General features: G+C 40.6%; 1 protein-coding gene across 1 annotated transcript in view; it reads left to right on the top strand.

Annotated features, from left to right (window-relative positions):
- Positions 1-26,421, top strand: part of Pla2g4a (phospholipase A2 group 4A) — a 143,988-nt gene that overhangs the window by 109,379 nt on the left and 8,188 nt on the right. Inside the window, 5 exon segments of the mRNA NM_133551.2 lie at positions 2,498-2,569; positions 5,945-6,187; positions 11,765-11,949; positions 22,859-23,054; positions 24,285-24,442. Coding sequence (NP_598235.2) covers positions 2,498-2,569; positions 5,945-6,187; positions 11,765-11,949; positions 22,859-23,054; positions 24,285-24,442 — 854 coding nt within the window.

The raw sequence follows: 26,421 nt of genomic DNA, 5'->3' as shown, positions 1-26,421 counted from the left end.
TGGTAGTACTTGCTGTCATCCGAGCATCCCTACGGTAAGGGGTGGGCAAAATGGAACCAGAGGTGATCTTTAATACAGAGTCACCACCTCTTCATGGTTAGAGTAGAATCAAAGTACATAAAGAGGAAGGACTGGGAGGCAGCCTAGTGGTAGAGTACTTATCTAGCATTTGCGGAGCCCTGGACTTGATCCCCATACTATATTGACAATAGCAACAAAGCAGGGTTAGCCACCGTAAGATCATAAGATGGCACCTAACCGTAGTTTTACAGAAAGCTCTGTATCAGCCTGAGCTCAAGTATAGGGATGAGGTAATCGTGCTTGGTTTATTTTAATGGCATCCCAGGTGGACGGCCTGTTCAACTTTAGCCTTATGGAAGCCACACAATCTTTTCTGAATCACTGGAGTCTTTTCTGAATTACGTGAAGGTTTCTAAAAAGCTGGGTGGCCTGCTTCCTGTTTTCTTTCTCTACTGAATAATCCTGATAACTCAGGTTAATTATTATTTTTTTCCTCCTAAGGCAGGAAGAGAATAGGGCTGAAATTACACATCAGAAGGTGGGCGAGACAATGGACACAGGCTAAGGAAAAGGAAGATGTTTACAGCGCACAGTGCTGAGAAAACTCTGTGGAGAAGTCCCCTTGGGGCCAGCAGTCTAGCCACTGACTGTTTTGTGTCAGACTGAGGGCAATGGATATTGTGTACTTGGACTCCACTGGTCAGCAGGAGGCATGTTACCTCAGATTATGTAAGGGTTTCCAGAAATGAAACCGAAGAGGTGACTGAGGGGACTCAGGACTTCTGGGTACTACTCCATCCTTTGACTAAACGGGGTCTCCCTTTTTAAAGGGCACCCAGAAGGGGCTTGTTTGCCTGTTCTTTTACTCTGTTACCTTAGCAAAGGTTTTAAGGTGAACTGGACCCCAATTAAATAACTTTAAATGAAATAATTTACTTGCCCAAAGAGGTTTTTTTGGTAAATGTACAAAATTTTGCTACTAAAATGAGCTATGTAAAGACAGGAGTTCAGATAAAACCAATCAAGCTCTGAAAACATCCTTATAAAGCTAATGATGAAATTTTCTTAAATCAGCATACCAAATCCTGCTAAAGTAGAACAAAAGTGAAACCACAGAGACAGACAAGAGAGAATGTTTAAGGAAAGAAAAGAATACACAGCCGTAGGGACACCCAAAGTATATGACGGCTGGGGTGAGTCTTTTCTTGCCACCCACCTCTGCTATGCAACATAATTGCTGCGGCCACAGTTATAATAGGAAAAGAGCAATCACATTAGCTTTTGGGTATTTTATTTTGTTGAATTTTATATTCATATCTAATGCCAGTAAAAGTAAAATGTAACCTCTGAGGAATTTACTGTTTTCCTTTATGTAACTCCCATGCACCTGCCATGTATGTGAGTTTAACAAACAAGGAGAGAAACATGGGAAGTCTTATGCCATGCCCCTGGGTTTTCTTTTCTTTTTCCTTCCTTTTTTTTGTTTTTTTTCTTGTTTTATTTTTTATTTTATTTATTTATTTTTTTGAGCTTACATTTTCCCAAGTTGTTCTATGAGTACAATTGCTAAATTTAAATCGAGTGTTTTGAAATTGAATAAAGAAAAGTAATTTTTTTCTATTTGCTAGCAAAGAAGAAGATAAAGTCACTACGAAGAATAGTTCGCAGGAACCCACAGAAAGTCTAATTTTTCTGCAAAGAGTAATCATGAGAATAATTGTCAGGTTTCTCAAAGTAGATGCATTTCCCCTGGAAAAAGGATGATGGGTGGTTGTATCAGCGTTTACCACTTTGTTCACGTTAAGGCTGTGCAGTGCCTCTTAGCTTTCATAGCTGGTCTTAGTATGTTTTGAAAAAAGACCACAAATTATTCACATAATGGAAACCAACAGATGGTTTCAGTGTTGGCAAAAATCGGAGGTTAATTGAAGTGAATACGTGTTCTTCATGTTCTGGACACTGTATAGTAGACCATTTGTAGGTCTGGTTTGTGTCCTTTATTCTTCATAAACACTGCTTAAAAATGTAATCAAACAGTTATTAAAGTTGCAGTGAACTCATAAAAGCCCTTTCCTTACAACTAGGAATAGATAAATTTACACTAATTATTTTTGTTTGCTGGGATATTATTTTATTATTTATTGATACATTTTTTTTAAGAACTAGGGAGTCTGGTAAGTCTCCAATTACAACACTAAGGTTAAAGTTCCATGTAGACAAGTAACTGCCTTCTTTTGTTTTGCTCAGATCACGTCTTTATAGTTGAAAAAGAATGAGACCTAGTCTCACCATGTAGCCCTGGTTGGCTTGGGACTGGATTTGACAACCAGGCCAGCCTTGAATTCACAGAGATCTGCCTGCCTCCAACTGTGTGCTGCAAGTAAAGGCGCACACTGATACTCCTTCACCTGCCCAGTAAATTTAGTTGTGATTTTGATCCCTGAGATGCCTCCATGATTTTGTCTTCTTTCCACAGAAAATATTACAGCAAAGCACATTGTGAGTAACGACAGCTCTGACAGCGATGACGAGGCCCAAGGACCCAAAGGTGAGAGAGTAAGAGCTTCTGGGACAGTTTGAGCAGAGGAGGGGCGAGCACTGTCCAACCAACCCATCTCTACGTCTCTCCACGCTGATGAGAGAAGTGTCAGATTGGGGCCTGACCAGTGGCAGACAGGACTGTTGAATAGAACATGAAAGGCATCACATATTTCCCTTGCTTTTGATGCCTCATATATATTTGCATTACAACCGATGAGCTTGTCTGAGGTGGTGGCGATACTGAATTCTGTTCAAAGCCCGATTGACGCGCTGTACCTCAGTGTGGAAAGTGGGCTTTGGGAATATGTTCAGTGACTTTAACGCTAGTGTAATATCATCACTAGCGTTAAATAGTTGTTCACTTGTCTGAAAGGTCTGCCTGTCAACTTGTTCCTTAGCTTTCCGTGATGGTCAGTAACCCATCTCTAAGTAAGAATGCAGTAGTAAAATATGTTAAATTATCAAGACTTGTTGCAAATTTGACCTTTGGGTACCTGGGATTCGTTTGTATTGGGGCATGGCAGCTAGATACCAGTTTGGTGTAGGTCAGAGTGGTCACCAGGATGTTTGAGATGAGGGTGAAGGTGAGGAGGACGAGAGTGAGGATCAGAGATATTTGTTTCATTGTGGTATTTGTTGTTAATTAAAAATATGAGGAGATTGGATTATATCCATTACAACTTTCCAACAAAGCAGTTGATATAAATGTACTCAATAATTGAAACACACACACACACACACACACACACACACACACACAGGATGAGAGAGAGAGAGAGAGAGAGAGAGAGAGAGAGAGAGAGAGAGAGAGAGAGGGAGAGAGAGAATGAAAAAGCATTTAGAATTGGAAGAATCTTCTCCCATTTGAGTATGATTGTCTAGAGTTTAGAAAGCAGAAGATTGCTTTGTCCAAAACAATGAATTCTCCCAGGCTTGGTATGCATTAGGGGATGCTTGTCTTCCTCTCCTTCCAATTATCACTAAAAATAAGATTCTCTTTTCGTGGCCAGGGTGCTCTTATTTCTTTATAAGACAAGTTTATGCAGGGCACAGAGCAGTTACCTCACACAGGATGTAGCTGCACATGGCCGTGGTATAGGGAAGAATGTGCTGTGCCGTATGAACACACACACACACACACACACACACACACACACACACACACACACACACAGAGAGAGAGAGAGAGAGAGAGAGAGAGAGAGAGAGAGAGAGAGAGAGAGAGAGAGCAATAAAAATAAAACCAAAAACTGAAATCCAGCCTCCCTCCCGGCATCTAAGCCTTTAGCAGGGTGGAGCCAAGCTAGGTTTCAGTCCCATGTTGTCCATTTGTTCAATAGCCCCGCTTAACAGCTGAAGCCCTGGAAAGACCCCACCCCACAAGAAACAAGTCTCAATGCTAAAGTCTTCATTAGAAGTTCAAATTTTACTTTTGGCTAGCTCTTCAGACTTTCATTTTTTGTTAGTTTTTAATGATGGAAACAAGCCAGTACAAAGGGGTCACAAGCCATATGCCTAGCACTTTGAGAATAGTTAGTGAAGTCCACGAGGAGGACATAGCTGATTGTTACTTACTGAGTAAATCACATAAGTGACCAGGACATTTAGTCACTCTTCACTACTGGCCAGTTTTTGCGATTGAGAAGTTCCAAGAACTTTGAATTAGCTGTTTTGGCTTAGTTTTGTTAAGTTAGAGGTTGACCTTGTGAATATTTTTTTATTAGTTCTTACTGTTCTTTTAAAATAACTATTAAGAGAACCATTTTAGGTTCCACGAAAAATAGAACAGATAGATCATTTTGGTAAATCTCCTGCCCCGTTCTTTCCCAGACAACCTCCCCCCACTATAACTTGTTCCAGTGGAGTGGTGCCCTCTGTTACAACGATGCCCTTCGATGGACACAGCATGGTCTCTCTGAGCTTGTTTCCATGAGTTCCCTCTGGTGGTTAAGCACAATGTGGGTGATGTTGTGAGAAGTGTGTAGCACTGTACTGTCACGTGGAGTCCTTTTACAGCTCTCCTAACCATCCCTCAGTTGGGGAAAACTCATTCTTGTGCTCCCTCCACAGTGTTGACTTTCCTGGAGAGGTATATAGTTGGAAGCATGCTGTCTGCATCTTTGTCAGATCCGGTTCTTTTTTCTCTATAATGAGGGCTTAAGTTACCCGGATGTCTGCTTACGGCTTTATGTATGTTTAGTATATATTTATTGGAAATTTTAGAAGTTGAATGTAGATACCCATCTCTCAAAACACACGGGGTGGTGGTGGGTGTCGAGAGTTGACTGGGCAGTGAAAAGCACTAGCTGCCCTACCAGAGGCCCTGGACTCTGTAGCACTTTACAGCCCCCTGTAACTCCAGGCTCAAAGGATCGGACACCCTCTTCCGACCTTCTCAAGCAATACATGGAGATGAAACACCATAAAGTACAAATAAGTCTTTTCAAAATGAAGAAAAAAATCTATTAACACACAGAATTTTATACAAGTGTGCATATTGATTCTCATAGTTCCTAGAAACCAGAGCAGTTGTGAGGGTTCCCTTTTCATAGCTCAAATCTAAGTCCAGCCACTTCCCTGAGAACCTCACCCCGAGATCCAAGTCACAGTAATTCACATTTTAATCCTGTGTGATTGCTTTCCTAATGAGGAGAGGAAGGCTGGGAAGAGGTTCGTTCAAGGTAGCTGAACCCCTGAAGAGGATTAGAACACAGCGGTGAGCCCTTCCTTGCAGGTGGTCTAGGAATAGGTTTTAGAGGAGGAAATCATTTGTCATTGCTTCTCCAGACACACTGGTGAACTTTAAAACACTTTATATCATTTGTTTAAATTACAGAGGTTTAAATCCCCAGGCTGTATAAGCAAGGATGCAATAACAGGTCATAAGATCAGTGTTTATTTATCCGCAGTCATAGGGTGGGTCTGCTGTCCTGCCTAGGTTTCAGTAACCCCTGGATGTTTATTAAGCAGGATACAGACTCTTAGGAAAAAATTAGAAAACATAGGTGGTAGTATTAAGTAATAAGGGTTCTCAGTGTATGTCTCTGTGTTGTGTGTGTGTTGTGTTGTATAGTGTGTGTTGGATGAAGGAGAACTAGAGAGAGGGAGAAAGGAGAAAATTGTTTATATGAAAATTTTAAACAGATCAAGAGGTTTCAGTGAAGGATATAGACTGACGTTATGTGTAGGGAAAAGGTAACTAAGAGGACTTGAAAGCAGAAACGGCTGGGCTTTTATTTTATGCAAATAAGCATATTCCACGAAGCCCTAGAACTTGAGTTTTAATTTGGGTGATTGAGCATGGAAAGTCAATAATAACAGAAACCTGTCCCTTTGGGCACGCGGGTATATACTTGGCACGTGACGTGTTCCTTCGCTTCAGGCACCGAGAATGAAGATGCGGAAAGAGAGTACCAAAATGACAACCAAGCAAGTTGGGTCCATCGGATGCTAATGGCCTTGGTGAGTGACTCAGCTTTATTCAATACCCGAGAAGGACGTGCTGGGAAGGTGCATAACTTCATGTTGGGCTTGAATCTCAACACATCGTATCCACTGTCTCCCCTGAGAGACTTCAGCCCCCAAGATTCCTTCGATGATGATGAACTCGACGCAGCGGTAGCAGGTATGTACCAAAACGTAAACCGTGTAAGTTTCTCCAGGACATCTTTATTTTTTTCTTGGGGAGAAGCATTTTAATTCCGGGCAACATTAAACTAGACTCAATTTTAAGAACATTGACTTGTGGGGGGATATTATTGTTATTGTTGTTATTGTTGTTGTTGTTGAAGAAGAATACATTGGATAGGAAATGGCCTAGCCATGCAAGTGTAGAAAATATTCTTTGAAAATATTCACTTCCAGACAATAGGAAACCTCTACCATGATAATTACGGACTGTAAGGTAGGGAAATAGGTGCTTCCAGAACTGTTCCAAGGATTAGAGAAGCAAGTGCACGGCTTCCAGGAGTGACTCCAAAAACACCAGAATCATTCCCCAAACGCCTCCACAGTCGTGCCTGGCAGCAGAAAGAGAAGAAACAGAGCTATGTCTCATTTCCTCCTTCCTATCCCGTGGGCGGGCCTCTTTGGAAAAGGCCAGGTCTGTCTGCAAGATGAGTATTTGAGGATGTGATGAAAGTTCACTAGGCCTGTCGCCCCCTGGTGGTAATAAGGAACAATGCAGCACAGGGGTTGGTGTGGACCAAATGGCAGTGCCCATCTGGACGGGGAAAACTGCCTCTCCAGTTTTCAGACAAGATTAGGAAACTTTGTGAAGTTGATTGGTAAGAATTTAGTCACTTTCAGACTTGTCCCTAAGTGAAATCCCCAAGAGTAGTAACATTTTATTCTTCAGTTCCCTGTGACTAACTGATTAAATGTTTGTTACATTTGCCTTGCTGATAAGAAATATGTAATGTATCTTTTTTTATGGTGGCCTTAAGTTTTCTTCTAGATCACACTATTATCTTTCCTTAGTTGTCCAAATATCATTTCTTAATCATCTCTGTCTCAAGGTCATTACTGAGATGCTGTAAAACTTTAAAGGGGATATTCAAAACAACAGCCCCTCCTGCCCCCCAAAGCTTTCCTATTGCCTTTTAACATTATTATAGGTTTCAGAATGTGTTGTTTGTTTTTACTTGTTTGACTTTAAGGGGAACAAACACTGCATTTTGTATCGTATGCATGGCCTTAAACTCCAGGATGTGAGTTACTTTTAATTATACATTTATCATGCCCAAATCTGTGCATATTAGCTGTGAGAAAAGTCTAATTGTGATAAGGTAAGTTTACCTGACCTAAAAGGGATTAAAACATCCTTATACAGTTGGTGGCATTCTTTCCCTCTTTTTGTGGCATATGCTGTCCATCTGGACTACTCAGGGGCGAGTGCTTCCTTAGAAACGTTTGCTTTATGGTAACTGCTGACCGGCTCAAGCAAATTATACTCAAAGTTTTCGTATCTGTAGAGAGCCTTCATCTACTTAACTTTCTAGACAAAGGATATCAGAGAAACTATAGTTTCTGTTGTCTTTGTTCCAAATTGCTTAGCAAATCTGGGCTTGGGCCATAAGTCTCAGGGTCTGGCTTCTAAGTCTTCCCCTCCATTACACACCAGCCCCTGTGGTTTTATTAGTCATTGTTTTGCTGATGTAAGAGTGGAAGTTTTCTTGGTGTATTACTTTGTCTCATCTCTATTTCAGTATCATTTTGCCAACACAATTCCTCTGAGGTTTGTGTAGCAAGCATCCCAGCAAACTCACCCCACATTTTAAGAACTTCCTGGCAGTTTTATAGTATCGAATATCAGTGTTGGGACGGCAAGAGAAAGCACAGAATTCCCAATTGATTTTTTTAAAAAAAATTTAAACAATACATTTATGTGTATATATCAACACAAAAACATTTGGGATATATTGAGAGTAAGCAATCGTTTGTTGCTTGGGTGAGCTGCAAATTGGAAGCAGGGCATCCTGTATTTTTATTAGCCGACTTTGGTGACTGGAGGGATCATGCCTCTGTATTGCTCATCTTGTCTTAACAGGTGTTCAGAATCCTGGGGTTTCTTTCCTTCGTTCCTTTGTGCATTCGTACAGAGTTTAGGGGCACTCCTAATGTCCTTGGTCCTCAGGATTCACCAGGCAGCATGTTCAACAGAACCATCACAGCTGTGAAGATTAAATGCACTTCAAGGCCTTTCCTCCAAGAGCTGATTCATGGAAGGATTTCTCTACTTTGGCTCTAATAATGCTAATAGGAAAGAGAATACCAGCTGTGCTGATCCTGAGGGAGCTGTAGATGAAGGAGGGCATAACTATGCATAAGTATGGCAGGCTGGGGCTTCCCCCTTGCTGTGTCTATCACCTGGTCTCATTTCTTTTCCCTGAAAAAACGCTTATTAGCATTACAAAAGTGAAAACAGCCTAGGGAACTATATGGTAATCATCCTAAAATATATATCATATGTACTAAATATTTATTCTTTAGATTTGTTTTAGAGTTTTAACATTTTTGTTACTTAGTTGTGTGTCAGCGTATGTGCCCAGGGAGGGGAGAGAGGTGTTGGCTCCTGGAAGTGGGAGCTCCCACTGTGAACCGCCTGATGTGGGTGCTAGGAATGAAACTTGTGTCCTTTGCAGAGACAACTGGTGCTCTCAACCACAAATTGAGAAATTGCTCTCTCTCTCCAGATTCATTTTTTGAGATGCTTTTGACATGTTGAAAAGTTGTTTTCTGCTAATGATATTTGGGAAAAGGTTTACTTTTAACATCTCAGTAAACACTACATTAAAATTATTTTTAATGTATTTCATGTTTGCTTGACTGAAATATAGGTAAAAGCTCTAATCAGTTCAACAGTAAATTTGTTCAATTCGTTCAAATTCGTTTATTAAAATTCCTGTTTATAGCTTAGCGCATAAAGTCACTTACTGTCTTGTTTGACAGCCTAAATGAAATCCCCAAGACTCCCATGATAGAACCAACTCCCTCAGGTTGCCCTTGACCTCCATATGTGGGCCATGGCATATGCATGACCTCCTGCCCCACACAGAAAGAAGTAAATAGCCATAATAAAAAAAAATAAACGGAATTTAAAAAAATCTTGTGTATTGTACAACTGAAATGTCACAATTAAGATAGTGATGAGATAGTCCCCTTTTAATTATACCCATTCTCCATGCAAAAAGGTAAAGGCTTTTGTCCAATGTACACATTAGCATTGGAAGAAGCATTTTACTCTACGGCACCTTGGCTCATACACATTAATAGTTAATTGTCTGTAGAAACAAATTTTGGAGGAGTTATTCATCCATCATGTGACTTCTTTCCTGTTTACTTTGTGTTTATAGTGTTTGCTGTGACACACGTTATCTGGATTAAGAAGTCGACATGAGATAATTCAGGCCAGAGTTCAAAACGCAGACATTCCAAATATTTGTCTGTTGTAAATTAAATCTATGTGATGGACTCCTCAGATACAACTTAACTCTTTAAGGGAGAATTCTCAACTCGCGGTTTGCTACCCCTATGGGTTGAACAACCCTTTCACAGGGGTCAGATATCAGATATCCTGCATATCACATATTTACATTAAGATTCGTAATAGTAGTAAAATTACAGCTATGAAGTAGCAACGAAATAATTTTATGATTGAGGGTCACCACATGAAGATCTGTATTAAAGGGCTGCAACATTAGGGAGGTCATAAACCACTGCTTTAAGGAACTGTTACAGACTTATATAATACAGTGTTGTTTCTGTATCTGTCAGAGAACCAGATTAACTCACTTACAGGCTTGGAAAATTTGTGTACCTTCGATCACAGCAGGATCTTTGCCCATCGTAGCATAGAACAAACTTTCTACATAGTAGTATTTGTCATATAATAAATTGGTCTTAAGACTACAAATATACTTTCAAAACCTGATCTCCCCCTCACCCCTTCCTCATAGCATGCGGGGAGAACCTATTGAGTTTAGGGGTTACGCTGAGGGGTCTAATACTTTCAAAGCCAACTGACAATTGAAACCCAGCCCAGCCTTTTATAGTTGGCTATCTATTAAATGCCACATATCCCATTATCTGGCATAATTGATAGTTTGTTATAAAATGAGAATGAATGGCAGCTATTGGAAAGCCTTACTGTGGGGATTGAGAGGCCCTTCGCACAAACATCTGTTGCTCCCAGAGATGGTACAGAGAATAGGAACATACCATTTACGTGGCTGTTCCTGTAAGATATTCAGTTCTGACTTTCTGGAATCTGATCATGAAAGCCTTACTTTGCATACAGAACTGCTGTTAGTGATGCACACGTGCGCTGATGGCAGCACAATAAAGGCTGCTTTAGTGTCGCTCATCTGAAGGCAGGACAGCGGGACTCAGTCACACACCATCTAGGATGCCATCCATACCCTGCTCATGTCCTCAAGGCAATCTTGGGCTTAAGAAAGGCAGACAGCTGTAGTTTTCTGACCTGTTTTGATGAAGCTCTTAGCTAAAAGTCTAAAAGAGAAAACACTTGATTTGCAAAGCCAAAGTACTTATGATTTCTTCTCTTGTTTTACGATATTAGGAAAACGTCTGCGGTTAACAAATGCTCCATGTTGTATTTGCTCATGGTCCGATGCTACTGATGTGTTGTAATAGAGCTCGAAGGCACTCGTGGGTTGCCTCTGTGTCCTTTACTGGCTGCTTTTTAAGCTGTCTACTACAGATGACTTCCGTTTTCTTTATTGTAGGCTGGTCTCTCCTTAGCCTTTGTACTTCTATGTGGTCAGGTCTTTGGGCAGGGTTCTGAAATGATTAAATTGACAATTCCAGAAACATTGCTTGGGTAGTTCTGTTTCAGATGGAGGATGTCGTCTAAGGACTGTCTCCCTTGGGCTTGGAACAGATGGATGCTCCCTCCTCCCTCTCACCACATTGATACTTCTGCCATGGCAGTCCTCACTGCACTGTCCTGTCGGTGCATTGACTTACGTGCCAGTAGCCTCATAGCATCTATCAGTGTTTAGTCGGCTTGCTCCGTCCCCAGACTTGTGCCTGAATGGGGACACACAGCTCACGCTAATAGCGCATGCGGTTTAGACTTTTATCTTGGATCCTTATCTCATGGTATAATGTGCGCTCAGCTCAGAGGGAGGCAGCTGGATCTGTTCAGATTCTGCCTCTTCTCAGATGTTTCATTTTACAGATGGCTTTTGGTTCGTTTCACCCCCAATTTCTAAATGTCCTCTTCTTTGCCTCTCTGCTACAAAAATTAAACAAGATGATGTCTGAAGAAGTGTTGCCAGGACACTGTAATGGGAGATTATACCGTTAAAGGCATCATGGCTAGTGTCAATACCAAAGGCTGAGCTAAGTTCCTCCCTTAGCATCTTAAAATTGCTTTTGTCCTGATAGTACAGATGAAGAAACTAAGACTTCTTATCCCGGAGCTGAGGATCGAACCCAGGGTCTTGCGCTTGCTAGAAAAGTGCTCTACCACTGAGCTAAATCCCCAACCCCAGAAACTAAGACTTAATGCTATTCATTTACCTACATTTCTCAGAGTTAAACCTATACCTGATTCTAACAAGGCTGGAGGACCTAATCACATAGTACTCTGTCTCTAATTTACAATAAACGTTTGTGAATGTAAAGTAATATCAAATGATCATCTAATTCATTTTCCTCTTGACTTTCCTTTTTAAAGATCCAGATGAATTTGAACGAATATATGAACCACTGGATGTCAAAAGTAAAAAGATTCATGTTGTAGACAGTGGGCTCACGTTTAACCTGCCGTATCCCTTGATTCTGCGACCTCAGAGAGGTGTGGATCTCATCATTTCCTTTGACTTTTCTGCAAGGCCAAGTGACACCAGCCCTCCATTCAAGGTAAAGAGGACAAGAACATGCCCAGGGAAGGGTGCACCCCATGTATCAGTTAGAATCAAGGCAATACCCATATGCCAATCTGATTCAGACAATCACTCAATTAATATTCCTTTCTTAGGTGACTCTAGGCTGTGTGATATTGCCGGTTCAGTCTAGCTGTGGCAAGAGCTGAGAGTTCCTAGGCTGAATAGTGGAGAATATTTAAAAGTGTTAATATTCAACATACATTAATATTTGGTCTCTTTGAGGCTGTTAGTAGTATTCAACAAGAAAACAGGAATTGATATGAGAATAGAGAATAGCAAGTTCTGTGCCTTGCAGATCAGGATGCATATGTGTTGCTGTTTCCTGGAGTCAGGGAATAGTGAAGTAGTGAGTGAGTGAGTGAGGGAGTGAGGGAGGGAGTAAGTGAGGGAGGGAGTGAGTGAGTGAGGGAGGGAAGGAGTGAGGGAGTGAGGGAGTGAGGGAGGGAGTGAGGGAGGGAGGGAGGGAGGGAGTGAGGGAGGGAGGGAGGGGTATGTAAACTTCCCAGACATGACCATGAACACACTGGAAAGATTGGGGTGCTCTGATTGTAACTGACAGATAGTAAGCCCACGAGGAGGACTCCAGGGAAAATTTTAACACGGGAAGGTAGGAAATGGAGACTTGGTGGAGGATTTCCAGCAGACAAATGAAATCATGAAATTGGAATCTTAGGATGATTCACCTGAGTTAGTGAATAGAAGGCAAAAAGGTTAAAATTATGACTTACTGTAAGCCCAGCCTAGGATAATAAAATCTTGTATTATGTAAACCACAGGCAGAACCTGGTGACCCATGAGGGACAAAGAGGAGGTAGGTTCCAGTGATGGTTACAAGGAGGTGATTCTGATGATGTAAGACACCGAGGGATTCATTTAACCAATAGGAATGCAAAATGTCAAAGCCGTCACTTTCTGAGTCAGAGCTTTACTTCTGAATGGGATACTACTAAGGAGTTCTAGTAACACAACTAAGAGAAATATTTTTAAAAGAGTCTTAAAATGTTTCATTCTTATGATTAGGAAGAATATATATGAAAAATGAAATATATATCAAACACTTCTATATAAAAGATGATGGTATTTTGATGTTTTTTCCTCTTCTAATCTGTCTTTGATGGTATGTGTGCATGTGTATGCATGCCTGTGTGCAAGTGTGTATTATATGTATGTGGTACACTTGTGCGAGTGTGCAACACCCACCCCATTTTACACACATGAAGGCCAGAGCAGTATGTTAAGTATCTCTCTCCACCTTATTCCTTTGAGACAGAACCTGGAACTGAACCAGAAGCTCCAAATTTTTGCTAGACTGGGTAGACAGCTAGCTGTCATGTCCTGTCTGTCTCCCATCCCCAGTGCTGGGGTCACAGGCACTTGTAGCCATGCCTAAGTTTTTATATGGGTGCTGGAGAATGAACTCTCATGCTCGCAAACTAGGTGCTTTTAATCAGTGGGCCATCTCCCCGGCCCCCAGTTTCTATTTTTAAAAGTGAGTGTGTGTGTGTGTGTGTGTGTGTGTGTGTGTGTGTGGTGTGTATTTGTGTTTGTGTGTGTGTGTGTTGTTGTATAAGTATATGGGCTTATGTGTGGAAGTCAGAGGACAACTTGTGAGAGTTGGTTCTCTCCTTCCTAGGCTCTGACTCAGATCATCAGAACTTTAGCCACTGAGCTGCCCCACTGATTCCCTTTTCTGTTTATAGACTAAGGTATAGACAGCATTTTCATTGAAGAGTAGGGTACGAGTGCAGGTGAGCAATTCTATCATTGACCTCAGTTGGTAGAGCGCTTACCTGCTATGCATAAAGCTCTGTGTTGAAATCCTTGCACAACTCATAAAATCTGGGGTGGTCGTACCCACACAATACCAGCATTTGGTAAGTGGGGATGGGGTTATAGAAGCTTAGATCATGCTCGGCTACCTGAGTTCCTAACCAGAATGGGTTATACAAACCCTATTTTTAAAGGAAAAGGAAAACACACAGTCATTGATTTAATTTTTTTGTTTATTGATACAAGGTGCATTTCCTAAGGATAGTTAAATTTCAGATTTTATTAGGAAGCTACACAGGAGTGAATGCCCTGGCTTTTGATAAAGGCGGATCACAGCCATGGTATCTGTGTTTTAACTGGTCTTCAAATGTAACAACATCATTATAAGGGATACTGTTTTCTTTAGAGCAGATAGTGCACACTGCTAATAAAAGTTCTGGTGCGGTGTTTCGTGATTCCAAACATTATTCCTATTAGTCCCTCCAAGAAAAGCAGCCCCGTGTTTCATTTTTCTCGAGTTTTATTTTTATTACTCATTTAATAATGTCAACATAGACAGTGTCTGTTTGATTTCCCTACCTGTCAGTAGCCCTCATGGTGTTTGTTTCAGTGACCAGAGCATTCATGAATAAATAGACTCCGAGTTTAGGGGGAAGGCTGCCTTGGTTTTGATTGAGGGGCAAGTCAGCTGGGATACAGCAGAACTCAGAGTTTGCTATTGATGTATTTTCCTGTATTTCACAAGAAGAATATTTAAAGTCATCTTTTCATGACTCATATCATTTTATATCACATGCCATGTATTCCACATGGGTCTGGCTAACTCTTTCAATGTTCCTATGAGTGATTTATGACCAGAGGCCAGCACAACACTAGGTCTACTCTGTCAAACAGGAGGAAAGGGAAGGAGGCAATGAGGAGGTCAAAGGATGAAGTGTCAAGGGAAGCTTGGCGGGCTACACATGTGTTGGGGATAATGTGTGCTTGCTAAATTCATCTCCACATAGGTCATTTGGGGGACCCACAAATAGAACAAACTAATCTGTGTTCATCCATATTAGCCTCATTTATTTGTTGGCTCTTGGTTTGGAGCTACCCTGAACATAATTCACTTCTTCACTTGGGTCTCAGCATGGACAACAAGAACTGATTCGGCACATTACTGGGAACCATCCACCCAAGCCAGTCCAAGAGACAGAGCTTTAGACAGAAATGTACCCTGGCTGATGGAGTGGCCTGAGAGACATATTAGCCCGGGTTAACTGTAAATGGCAGCCCATCATGCCCAAGGAGGGCTCTGCACAGCATTGACTGTTGTACCTGTACAACTCTCACATTACTTTCTCAGAGTGGCTATGAAAAAGTGACATCATACATAGAACTTAAAATTACAGAGAAGTGTTGTGTCTCAGTTCTGGGTCCAGCAGTTGAGCAGGGTATGATCGGGGCTGTGTTTACTACTAGGATTGGTGGTAGGACTTAGCTGCGTTTTGTGGGTTCTGGTGACTCTGTACATGCCTTGCAACATGGTTAGGGGACCTTGGTCATTACCTCAGTTGTTACTTGGTATTTTTATTTCTGTGTCTCTTCTTCTCTTATTAGCAAAACTGTCATTGTACTTACCCTCTACCCTATAATGGAGGCTGATCACAGCTCAAGAGCCTTAATTATATTGTGAAGAGCCTTCTTCTGGGTTCTAGTCCAGATCCCAGAGTGGAAGGAGAAAGGTGACTCTGGAAAGTTATCCTTTGACTTACATGCTCTCTCTCTCTCTCTCTCTTTCACACACACACACACACACACACACACACACACACACACACACACCACACCACATGTTGTAGGGGAGACACACACATATATACACATACACACACACAGATATATACATGCATGTACACACATATACAGGCATATACAAACAGTAATAATGTTATTGTCACATTTAATTTTTAAAAAGCACTCTTACCCTTTTGCCCAGAGCTACACCCTTGACTTAGCTCCGAGATCATGCTACTACCAGCCCATGCTCCTGACTTAGCTCCACGATCAGCTACCACTGGTCTCACTTACCTCTGCAGTCAACAGTTTGTCTTTCCCCAGGGGCTGTGATTGTTCCCTCAGCCCCTTGCGGCTAGCTTTGCCAAGTCACCAATAACCACCCTGGCTGTCTCCTTTCTCTTCCTGCCCACCTTAGCTATGGATGGAAAACACTAGATTTATTATTTTAAAACTAGCCAATGACTGGGCCAAGAATTTCCTGCCCTAATCTTATCAACTAGGTCCCTCCGTCCTCCATTCTCCTTGGCGGATGCTCTGAACTCTAGGTGCTCTGAGACCTACATGTCTGTGGCTCCTACTTGCTCTGAAGCCTGGTCTGAATTCTCTCCCTCTGTGTCCCTTCTCTTCCTCCTGAGACCCAGAAGTCTCATCCTTTTCTTTTCACCCAGCAATTGGCTTCTGACTTCTTTATGGACACAATCAAGAACCAGTTAGGGAATCAACAGCTCTCTACATATTATAATATGTTTTTGAAGAACCCCCTTTTTTAAAATGAGGTTGGTGGCTAGGTTATAGGTATCCTGTTAGGGCCTCCATTCAGTTACCATACCCATTTCAGTCACGGGATGGTCAGATGCACTGTGGTGAGCACATATATCTAATTTTAATTTCCCCAGGGATGTTTCTTTGCAAGTGTGTACCCAGATTTTAATGGAGCACTAACGCCCCTGAGTGTTATGCAAGCTTTGAATCCCCCTACTTAATTGCTTAATGAGGCTTGTGAAGTCTAACTATAGCAAGTTCCTTATTAGAAGAGATGGTAACCATAACCACAAATAGTAAACTCTAAGTGGTAGTTCTGTCTGTCCATCCTATATCCTATTTTAGTTCCTTTAATGTTTTTAAGATTATACTGTTTTAAACATTACATTATTTACATACTATTAGGTCACTATCTCACAAACTAAAAATAGGCTTTATCAAGAATATACATATAGGGTTGGGGATTTACCTCAGTGGTAGAGCGCTTGCCTAGCAAGCACAAGGCTCTGGGTTCGGTCCCAGGCTCCGAAAAAAAGAAAAAAATATATATAGATATAAAATGTTTGCATACAGATGAAAATCTCATAATTCTCTGTGAAAAACCAATCTATTATTTATGTATATTTCTTTATATAGGGAAATACATTGTAGGTTCAAATTAATTAATTAACATGAATATGCCCTTTTCACTGTGGTCTGGATGTATTTCTGTTAAAAGAGTTCTTTAACAGAAGTAAACCACTAAAATAGTTCTCAACCTTCTCACCACTGCGGCCCTTTAATACAGCTCCTCATGTTGTGGTGAGTCCAACGGTAAATTATTTTTTTGTTGCTACTTCATAACTGTAATCTGGCTACTGTTATCAATCACACATAAATATTTGTGTTTTCTGGTGCTCTCAGGCACGCAACCTTTGTCAAAGGATTGTTGGTTACATCGCTCCCAAAGGGGTCGCGACCCACAGGTAGAGAACTGCTTTGTTTAATTATTTTAAGATTATTTTGTGTTTAAACTACGGTTTGGTACTCAAACAGGAATATGGGCGTTTTTTGAAAGCAGGTCCCTGATTCTTTATTCGATAAGACGCCGTGTTTACAGTTAGTACTGTGTAAGCTTAAGATGTTCAGCACAGTGAAGCATCTCCGGGTATCAGGCAGCCGCCAACGCTCTGTTGCTGTGATTTGAGAAGCAGGCCTTTTTGCTCACTAAAACCTTGTTTTTGTTTCAATTTTTTCAAACTGGGGGCTTTAGTCACAGTCTGCGTCATTGTTTCTCAGTCTTACTGGAGAGAAAGGAGACATCAGGAAGGAAACATTTTTCCATCCTGTAATCACGGCCCTTTGCAGTCGCCGGTGTTTAATCTTTTCCACGTTGGGATTGGAGCAGAAAAGGGAAAGTTTCCATCACTTCCTGATTCCAGCATAGCTCTGTCCAGCTAAAAATAGCCAGACCTCTACCTCAACTCATCCCCTTTCCTTCTTTCTCCACAGAACCACATATCATTTGGTCATCCCCTGACTCACGTTAGTAAACACTAGAAAGCTGCTTTGCCTCGTCCTCACGCAAGTGCCTTACTATGTGAGCCTCGGTCTGACTGTAGTGGTGAACAGTCAGGAATGAATAACCGTGGACAGTGCTAGTCATGAAATAGCAAGAGAAGTTTGGCGAACCGGGCGATGGGGGAGGGGAGAGGGATGAGAAAAGTCTTCCGGAACCTCAAACGAGAAGCTTCACAACTGTTGGCTTTATGATACCAAAGCTGAACCACATTCAGCAAAAATGTTTTTATGAAAGCAGCCGCTTCCATATGCACTGAACCCCCTCTTTTCTCAGATTTTTATTTCTTTGTACATTTTGGGGGAAAATGATCAACTTAAAGTTCATGAAGTTCATGAAAGTAAAATGATGCTATCTGGTGCTGGATAGAGGAGCCTTATTTTTTATTATGGCAGCTTGCTATTTTTGTAACATGGTGATTTGGTTGAACACAATAAAGTACAGTAGTAATGATCTCCCCTTCTTCCTGGATGAGTGAGGAGATGATTAAATGTTGATGTCAGCATCCTTGAGCATATTCAGATGAGCTTCTGCTTCTGTTGAAAAGGATGCTGTGTTTGATTGTGGTCCGAAGCTTTGAAGCACTACTTGGCATCTCCTTCCTTGGAGGTCTCACTGTTTAAACATAACAGATTTGATAGCTTGTTGGTAAGGTGAGGTCCAGCTTGTCTCCACTAGGTCATCTTCATGTGAATCCGGTGGTTATACGGTTTTGTTCTAGGGATATTTCATTTTTTTAATAACGGTTTTAGCTGACATTCATGGAGAGAATGAATCCTTAGAAGTGTGCCACTAGTGAAAGGAAATCCTGTCTAGAGTATGTTTCTTTACAAAGCTGTGTCACACCATCCTTTGGGCCCCCTGCTGGAAAAGTAGAATCAAGTCTCAAATAATGCCTTTTAAATTGTATCCTCTAGTATTATAGATGTAGGACAGTACTGTATCATACCTCTGTGGATGTAAAATAGCTTGAACCTGCTTTATGATACGTAGTAGTGACCGTGCTTTATCAGAGCTGTTTTTAATGATGTTGCTCAGAATGTTTTCTTTCCAGATGATGATTGAGAAGCTAATTTAAAAAAAAATGGTGCCAGGTACCACAAGAGTAACAGAACTGTGCTGTTTTCTCGGGTTTTGTTTTTTTACTTTTTTTTTTTTAATGGAGTGTGCTGGATGTCTCTACAGTTTTGTTCAGATGACTGCAGAACCTGGAAAAGCTGTTGCTGCTGTTGATGCATAACACACTGCTATTATTGGTCCTTTTATATAAGTATAAATATATATATATACAGATATAAAAAAAAAAGACTATATATGGACTGACCCTGGACTCTGACCTCATAGGTAGCAATGAATATCTTAGTAAGAGCACCAGTGGAAGGGGAAGCCCTGGGTCCTGCTAAGACTGAACCCCCAGTGAACTAGACTGTTGGGGGGAGGGCGGCAATGGGGGGAGGGTTGGGAGGGGAATTCCCATAAGGAAGGGGAGGGGGAGGGGGATTTTTGCCCGGAAACCGGGAAAGGGAATAACACTGGAAATGTATATAAGAAATACTCTAGTTAAAAAAAAATACACAAAATATATTTGGGGTAAAAATGAGTTGAAATGTGTGTTAATTTCCAAAGAAGAAAAGAGCACACATTTGTATCTGTCATTAAAATATTTAATTTTCAAAAAAAAATTTCAAATTTCTGGAATATTCAGGCTTTTTATTGCTTATCTTATTTAATTTTGAGATCATAATATAATTATATCATGACCCCGTCCCTTTCTTCCCTGCAAACCCTCCCATAGTCCACTCAGCTTTCTCTTTTGAGGATGAGGGGAAAGACCAGGAGACTTAACACTATGAAAAGAACTAACTACTGGGAACGTAGGAATGATGAGAGCAGAGAGGTAGCCTTCCCCTGGGGAAGGGTAAACCAGTTGCTTATCCCATGCCAAATGGTTGACCCCGAAAATGTGCAAAAATGTTGCGTTTATACAGACTGATCGGTTCTCTTTAGGGATATCCCTGTATATATATACACACACAAATGCCTGTAAAGTTCATGGCTTTTCTGAAACATGTCCAGTAGTGAAAACTGTGTTTTCTGAATTCTGGGTACCAGACTGAAATGCTTGCTTGCTGCCCACTGAGTTTTTATGTCTCATCTCGAATCCTCACAGCTACGTGGTGAAGAGGAGTGATGATTAGTGATTAGAAAGCAAATCGCTGAGAAATGGAAAACAGTGAAGACTAGGTGAGATGTGCTCAGGAGCTGGTTATGTCAGGGACAGCAGTGACACTTTAGTCCCCATGCTATCCCGTAGCTCGCATCTCCACAGTAGTCACGTAGTGGAGCACGTGGTCTATTTTAGGTCTCCTCACGTGTTTGGTGCCTGGTGCCCTGTAGTATCGGGCAGCTGGTCTTGGATCATCTAATTAGCATGTGTCTGTTTCAGCTGAGGCCAGTATACCATACAACTCAGGTATATGGCTGTCTTCTGCCTTCCTTACTCTCCCCAGCTATTAACTCTCAGTTCAGTTGTCTCTCTCATTGACTTAAAAGCATCAAGGCTTCAAATGCAGGCCCTCCCTTACGCATAGGATATAGTGAGGGGCTCAATAGTATTTATTGTATAAGTTAGCAAATTCGCTGAGGAAATAGTGTAGGCGCGTGTCCCAGTATTCTGGAAATGTGTAACTTTTCCATAGTATCTCTGACATCACCTTGGCATATGGAAGATCTCTTGACTGATGCCCCTCACCCAACCAGGTCTATATGCTATAGTGCTGAGAGCCATTAGACTTCACTCACTGACTGTTTTGCCCTCAGCCAGTAATGATTAGTATTGACTAAATCAATATGACAAGAATAGCTTTAAAATAAAACAAAACAAAAATTTTAGTGGTTTACTCAAAACTTTGTCTCTTTAAACATTTCTCTAATATGGTTCCTGGTTTTCTTCCTTTTTTTTTTCCTTTTGTTTTCTTAGTTTCTATTTTCTTTATCCCTGTTTATTCATTACATATCTGTATAGTCTTTATTGTGTGACAGATGGTGGTCTAAGTAATTCCTTTTATTCTGATTACACTCTGTGTTTTGTAGCTGGGAATATTAAGTGCATACACATGCCCCCGGCTGCAGAACTGACATTTGGACTCAGGCAATGCGCCCACTCTGTGGTTTTATACCACGGTGCTTTATAACCATTGATTTATTCTGGCTCCTGAGACTACATAGAAAAAGAAATGAGGCCTACTTTTTCCTGACAACTTTCCACATTGATTCCCCAAGTTAAATTTAGTCTTAATTTTTATTTATTTATATTTTGTATGGTGTGTGCCAGTGTGCGTGTGTGCGTGTGTGCATGTGCATCCTCATGTGTGTGTAGTATATGTACACATTCATGTTGAGTGTGTGCATATGAAAAGGTGGTGTACATGCACACATCTGCACCTGTGTGTGCAGGCCATAGGTGGATATTTATGTATTCCTCAGTTGCTCGCCCCTTATTCTTTGAGCTGGGGTTTCTTACTGAACTCAGAACTCACTGACTTGACACATTGAGGTCTCAAGTTGCTTTGTGTTTCCTTTGCATAAACAGAAACCAAAAATGCTAATTTAGAGGCATGCAAATATTATCTCTGCATAAAACTCATTTTTAAAATATGAATAACTTCGTTGCAAATTTAAAAATAGAAGGAAGCGTTGTTTAAAAACCATTTTACTAGTAATACAAAATCCAATGAAATAGGAACGTCCAACACCAAAAGCTCTAAAATCTAACTGTGTGAAGTAGTTATTCAAAAAACAACCTGCATTTTTTAAAAAGGATTTTCTCTATAAGCAATCTTACAAGCTATACAAGAACTTTTACCATGTTGATACTAGACTTAGTGGTGAGCCACACATGAATTTCACATTCTTAGTAGAATAATTTAATTGATATATTTTTGATTGAGAGGACATGTATAAAATGCAGTGACAGAGTGGCTTAGTATTTTCATAGCCATGATGAAACTCTGTGACAAACAGCAACTTTGGAGTACAGGGTTTAGTTCATTTTATAGCTTATAAGTCTCCAGGGAGCTGGATCAGCATCTGGAGGCAGGAACCTGGAGGCAGGAACCTGGAGGCAGGAACCTGGAGGCAGGAACCTGGAGGCAGGAACATGGAGGCAGGAACATGGAGGCAGGAACTGAGGCTGAGGCTGAGGGTGAGGCTGATGCTGAGACTGAGGTTGTGGAGGAATGCTGCTCGCTAGTTTGATCAGCTTGCCTTCTTATATACCTCACAACTATGTAAATTTGAGTGAGCTAGACCTTCCCCCCATCGATCAATGATTAAGAAAATGCCCTGGTTGTGGAAAGAAACCTTGTCTTAAAGAAATAGAATTAGAAACAGCAGAAGAGAAAGAGGAAGAAGAAAAAGAAAGAAAGGAAGGAAGAATGAAAGAAAGAAAAGAAGAAAGAAAAGAAAGAAAGAAAGAACGAAAGAAAAAGAAAGAGAGAGAAAAACTCTCATATGCTTGCCAAGAAGCCAGTTTTAATGGAGGCATTTTGCCAATTGTGGGTCTCTTTTCTCAGATAACACTAGCTGTGTCAATTTGACCAAACAACAATGCACCTACCAATACGCAGGGTTTCCCATTGTTCACTGTAAAAGCCATTACCCTCCTAAGGCTTAAAACTCATCCAGGTAGTTGTAAATACTTTGGACCCATTTATTTTATTTCATTTTTTTAGTAAATTCTTATTCAGTTCCGTTTATTAATACATTTGTCAGATGCCTGCTGTTTAGCAAGCCGTGTTGAGAACTGATGTAATGGTATTGGGATTGTTAAAAGAGTCATTTTTACACATATTGGAGATTTTCACAGCCTTTGAACCATGACTTTTTGTTTGTTTGTTTGTTTTAGCAACTGCTGGCTGGTACTAACATCTAATGGATATAGAATAGTGGACAGACCAGCTGAACTAATGAAGACTGAAATTTTCTAAAAGCATCTTTCTCTTCCCTGCAGGAACTTCTGCTTGCAGAGAAGTGGGCTAAAATGAACAAGCTCCCTTTTCCAAAGATTGATCCTTACGTGTTTGATCGGGAAGGATTGAAGGAATGCTATGTGTTTAAACCTAAGAATCCTGATGTGGAAAAGGATTGCCCAACCATTATCCACTTTGTTCTGGCCAACATCAACTTCAGAAAGTACAAGGCCCCAGGTTTGTTACCATAAAATTGAAGTCTGGCTAGCAGGATGACTGCTATTAAGCTGTTGATACTATTACACTGAGATTATCTCATGAACTATGACTGTAAAGAATGTGCCTCTGACCATGACAAACAACAGTGACATGGGAGTCCAAGTCCTTCCCTCATTTTTACCCCAAGATTTTGTGTTCCTTATAATAGAGAAACTGAAAGATGCATGTCAGGCTTAGCAGCAGTTGATAGGACATTGAACCAGAGTCTTGGGTTGGATAGGTATCCAAGTCATAAAGGATGTTATGTAGTTTGACTTTCATCTTTGTGAAATCATGAAAAACAAAATCATGGAAAATGCTTTGGGAGCTATTAATTCATCATGAATCTCTCTAAAAACCTCAGCATGACCGACCATTTTAGGTCGCCACATTGTATTTTACCATTCAAGAAACCGTTTACTCTGTTTTACAGTATCTGGAGGAGTAAGTGGACTCTAGTGTATCCTAAAAGATACTCATTGACAAAAGAAGCATTCTTCAGGCTTTAAGTGCTAAATATTTTTCAAACCAGATGATTCAGTTTTCTATTTTGTGAATGAAAACATGCCACCACCCCCCACACACACAGTGGGTAGTGATGGAATATAGGGAAGTTTTTCCTAGATTTCTCAGAATGATAAAAAAAGAAGCGAGAGTGGAGTTGATCCTAGAGAAGAAAGGCTGACTAGTGTCTCTCCTTTTCAAACTGAAACCCTGCTTTTTAAACTGAAAGCAGTCCAGATAACGTTCTATTACTGGTACCTCCTGGGGAGAAACCAAGAGTTTGGTAAGTGCAGGGACTTCTGATGGTTGAATAGGATTCAATGTTTTGGTTTGGATTTCCCCCAGAGGAAGATTCTCAGGACAAGTTTCAAGTGCTGATGGTTTATTTGTAAAGGAGTGGGGAAGTGATACTGGGCAGGGAGACAGCCAACATAGCACATGTTAGTACGCCAGCTACTCAAAGAGGAACAGGACCCATCTGGAAAGGCAGAACCCCCAGGATGTAGGCTCATCCTTCCAACCCGAGCAGGCAAGGAAGCTGGGTATCTTCCCAACTTGAGTGTGGCTGACTGGGGAATAGAGTTCTTGTTTTAGAATCACAGACTTTCTGGTGATTCTCGGTGCTGTCTTCATGCTTGTTTGTATGTTTTGAATGTTTTTTTTTTAAGTTTACAAAGCAAGAATCATATTCTTTCTGGAATACAGGTGTTCTGAGGGAAACCAAGGAAGAGAAAGAAATAGCTGACTTTGACATTTTCGATGACCCCGAATCGCCATTTTCAACCTTCAACTTCCAGTATCCAAATCAAGCATTCAAAAGGCTACATGATCTGATGTACTTCAACACACTGAACAACATTGATGTGAGTATCTCCCACAGCTGACAGCATGACAAATCACTAGCCTGTACATAAAGTCACCAAGAAGACAGGCTACCATACATGGTCGCTCTGAGGCGACTGTATTCAAAACATGGTGCCTTGACTTCCTGCATTATCTCACTAACCTCTAGTGGGCACTAAAAAGTCACAAATAAGGACATCACTGTCTGTGGCTAGGCAGAGCCCACACTTTTTGCATTGTTTGGTGAAGCTAGTGTTCTATCCCAGCTTGCTTGATATACATATGGTATCCATTTTATGATAAAATGATTTATGAAAAGAGGGAAGTGAGTGAAGAGCAGTATCTGGGCAGGAGAGTATAACCATGAATGTCATTACTGTAGGAGTCTCACCAATGGTGTAATGGTTTCAATGTATTCCAATGTATGGGCTCTGTAGCTCTTGATAATATTGCCAAATACTCCAGCCTCCTGCATTTCAGCCTTTGAGATAGCCCTGTGGTTTGTGGAAGAGACTTCTGAAGCAAGTCTTTCCCTATAGTAGCAAACATTATTACCACCTCCATATCTGCAACTGAAGGTCTTGGTCTGTGAGATTGCTTAGTGCTAAAAGCACTGTTTTAGAGTGCCATTGTGTGACTGAGATCCTCAGCTGTGGGCCCAAATCAAAACATCTAACCAATTATTATTACCTATGAAAGCTGAGCTTATTGGAATTTTGCATATTAGGAAAGAAATTAAGAAATGAGAGAGAACTAGAGCTCTGTATCATGTCTGGTTTGGTAGTCCCTTTGAAGATTATGAATCATTGTGGGTTATGGATTATGGAGTTCTATTTTTGAAGACTGTGAAAAGACATGTCTGTGCTGTTTTCTGTGGAACCTAACTAGATTTGTGCTAAAGGACAACTGACATGCATCAGTGGGCTTGCTTCTGTAGTTAGCTTACCTTGACACACTTAAAGACAGGTCAAAAGCAACCATGACACGGTGGCCATAATACTTAAAAATCAATACAATTTTGTCATCATACGAAAATATTCCTAATAAACTCAGTTCCTATAAATTCTAAAATTCCTTCCTTTTTGCCCACATTTTCCAGTAGGTGGAATGACTAATACATTACAACTTATCAAATTCGTTCAGCATTTGCTTAATAACTCTTATGTGGGAGTAAATATTTAAAAACCTCATGCTACCTTATTTCTCTAGTGATGGCTAAAATTTAAAGAAAATAGAGACATGAGTTTTGTGTCACAAGAAACAGAGAATTTTTCAAAATAAAGCTGTATTTTATGTTATTTAGATTTCATTTTATGTAGGTGTGTAGGAGGGGGCCATGTGAGTGCAGGTGGCTCCAGAAGCCAGGGGTGTCTGATATCCATGGAGTGGGAGTCACAGGAAATTTAAAGTACCTTACATGGGTGATAGGAATGGATCTCAGGTCTTTATGAAATCAGTTTGTGTTCTTAATTGCTGAGCCATCTCTCCAGTTCATGTAGGGTTGTGTTTTTTGTAAAGTTTAATGATACTGAAAGAAAAGAGAGCTAAGGAGATCCTCATTTTCTATTTTGAAATGAATAGACTCATATAATCTTTGGGGTAAAATCTATTAAATTTGATAAACTAACCTTTAATGAAAGGAACTAGAATTGTAGGAACCATAAATATCCCCTTAGAAACATACTCCCATATATATTTTAAACAACTACATTTCTCTTGCTATTTTCAGTTCTTGTTTATATTAGACCCGATAAGACATTTGCTGTAAGTTATTGTATAGTTCTCCTTACATGCCTTACAAGCGTTCCTCCACGCAGTTTATTTGATGCAGACGTGAAAGACTTAAAGCCTGGACAAAAATAGACTGATTTCCAAAACAATCATCCTGAGCTTAATAAACATTGTATCTTCACAACCTATTTACTAAGCATTACATATAATAAAATATTTGACACGTGAGAATTTTATACATCGTATTTTTATGATAGTCAGTGTTACC

The sequence above is a fragment of the Rattus norvegicus genome, chromosome 13, assembly GCF_021556685.1.
Source record: "Rattus norvegicus strain SHRSP/BbbUtx chromosome 13, alternate assembly SHRSP_T2T, whole genome shotgun sequence".
Classification (NCBI taxonomy): Eukaryota; Metazoa; Chordata; class Mammalia; order Rodentia; family Muridae; genus Rattus; species Rattus norvegicus.
This window is presented reverse-complemented; position numbering and strand designations above follow the sequence as displayed.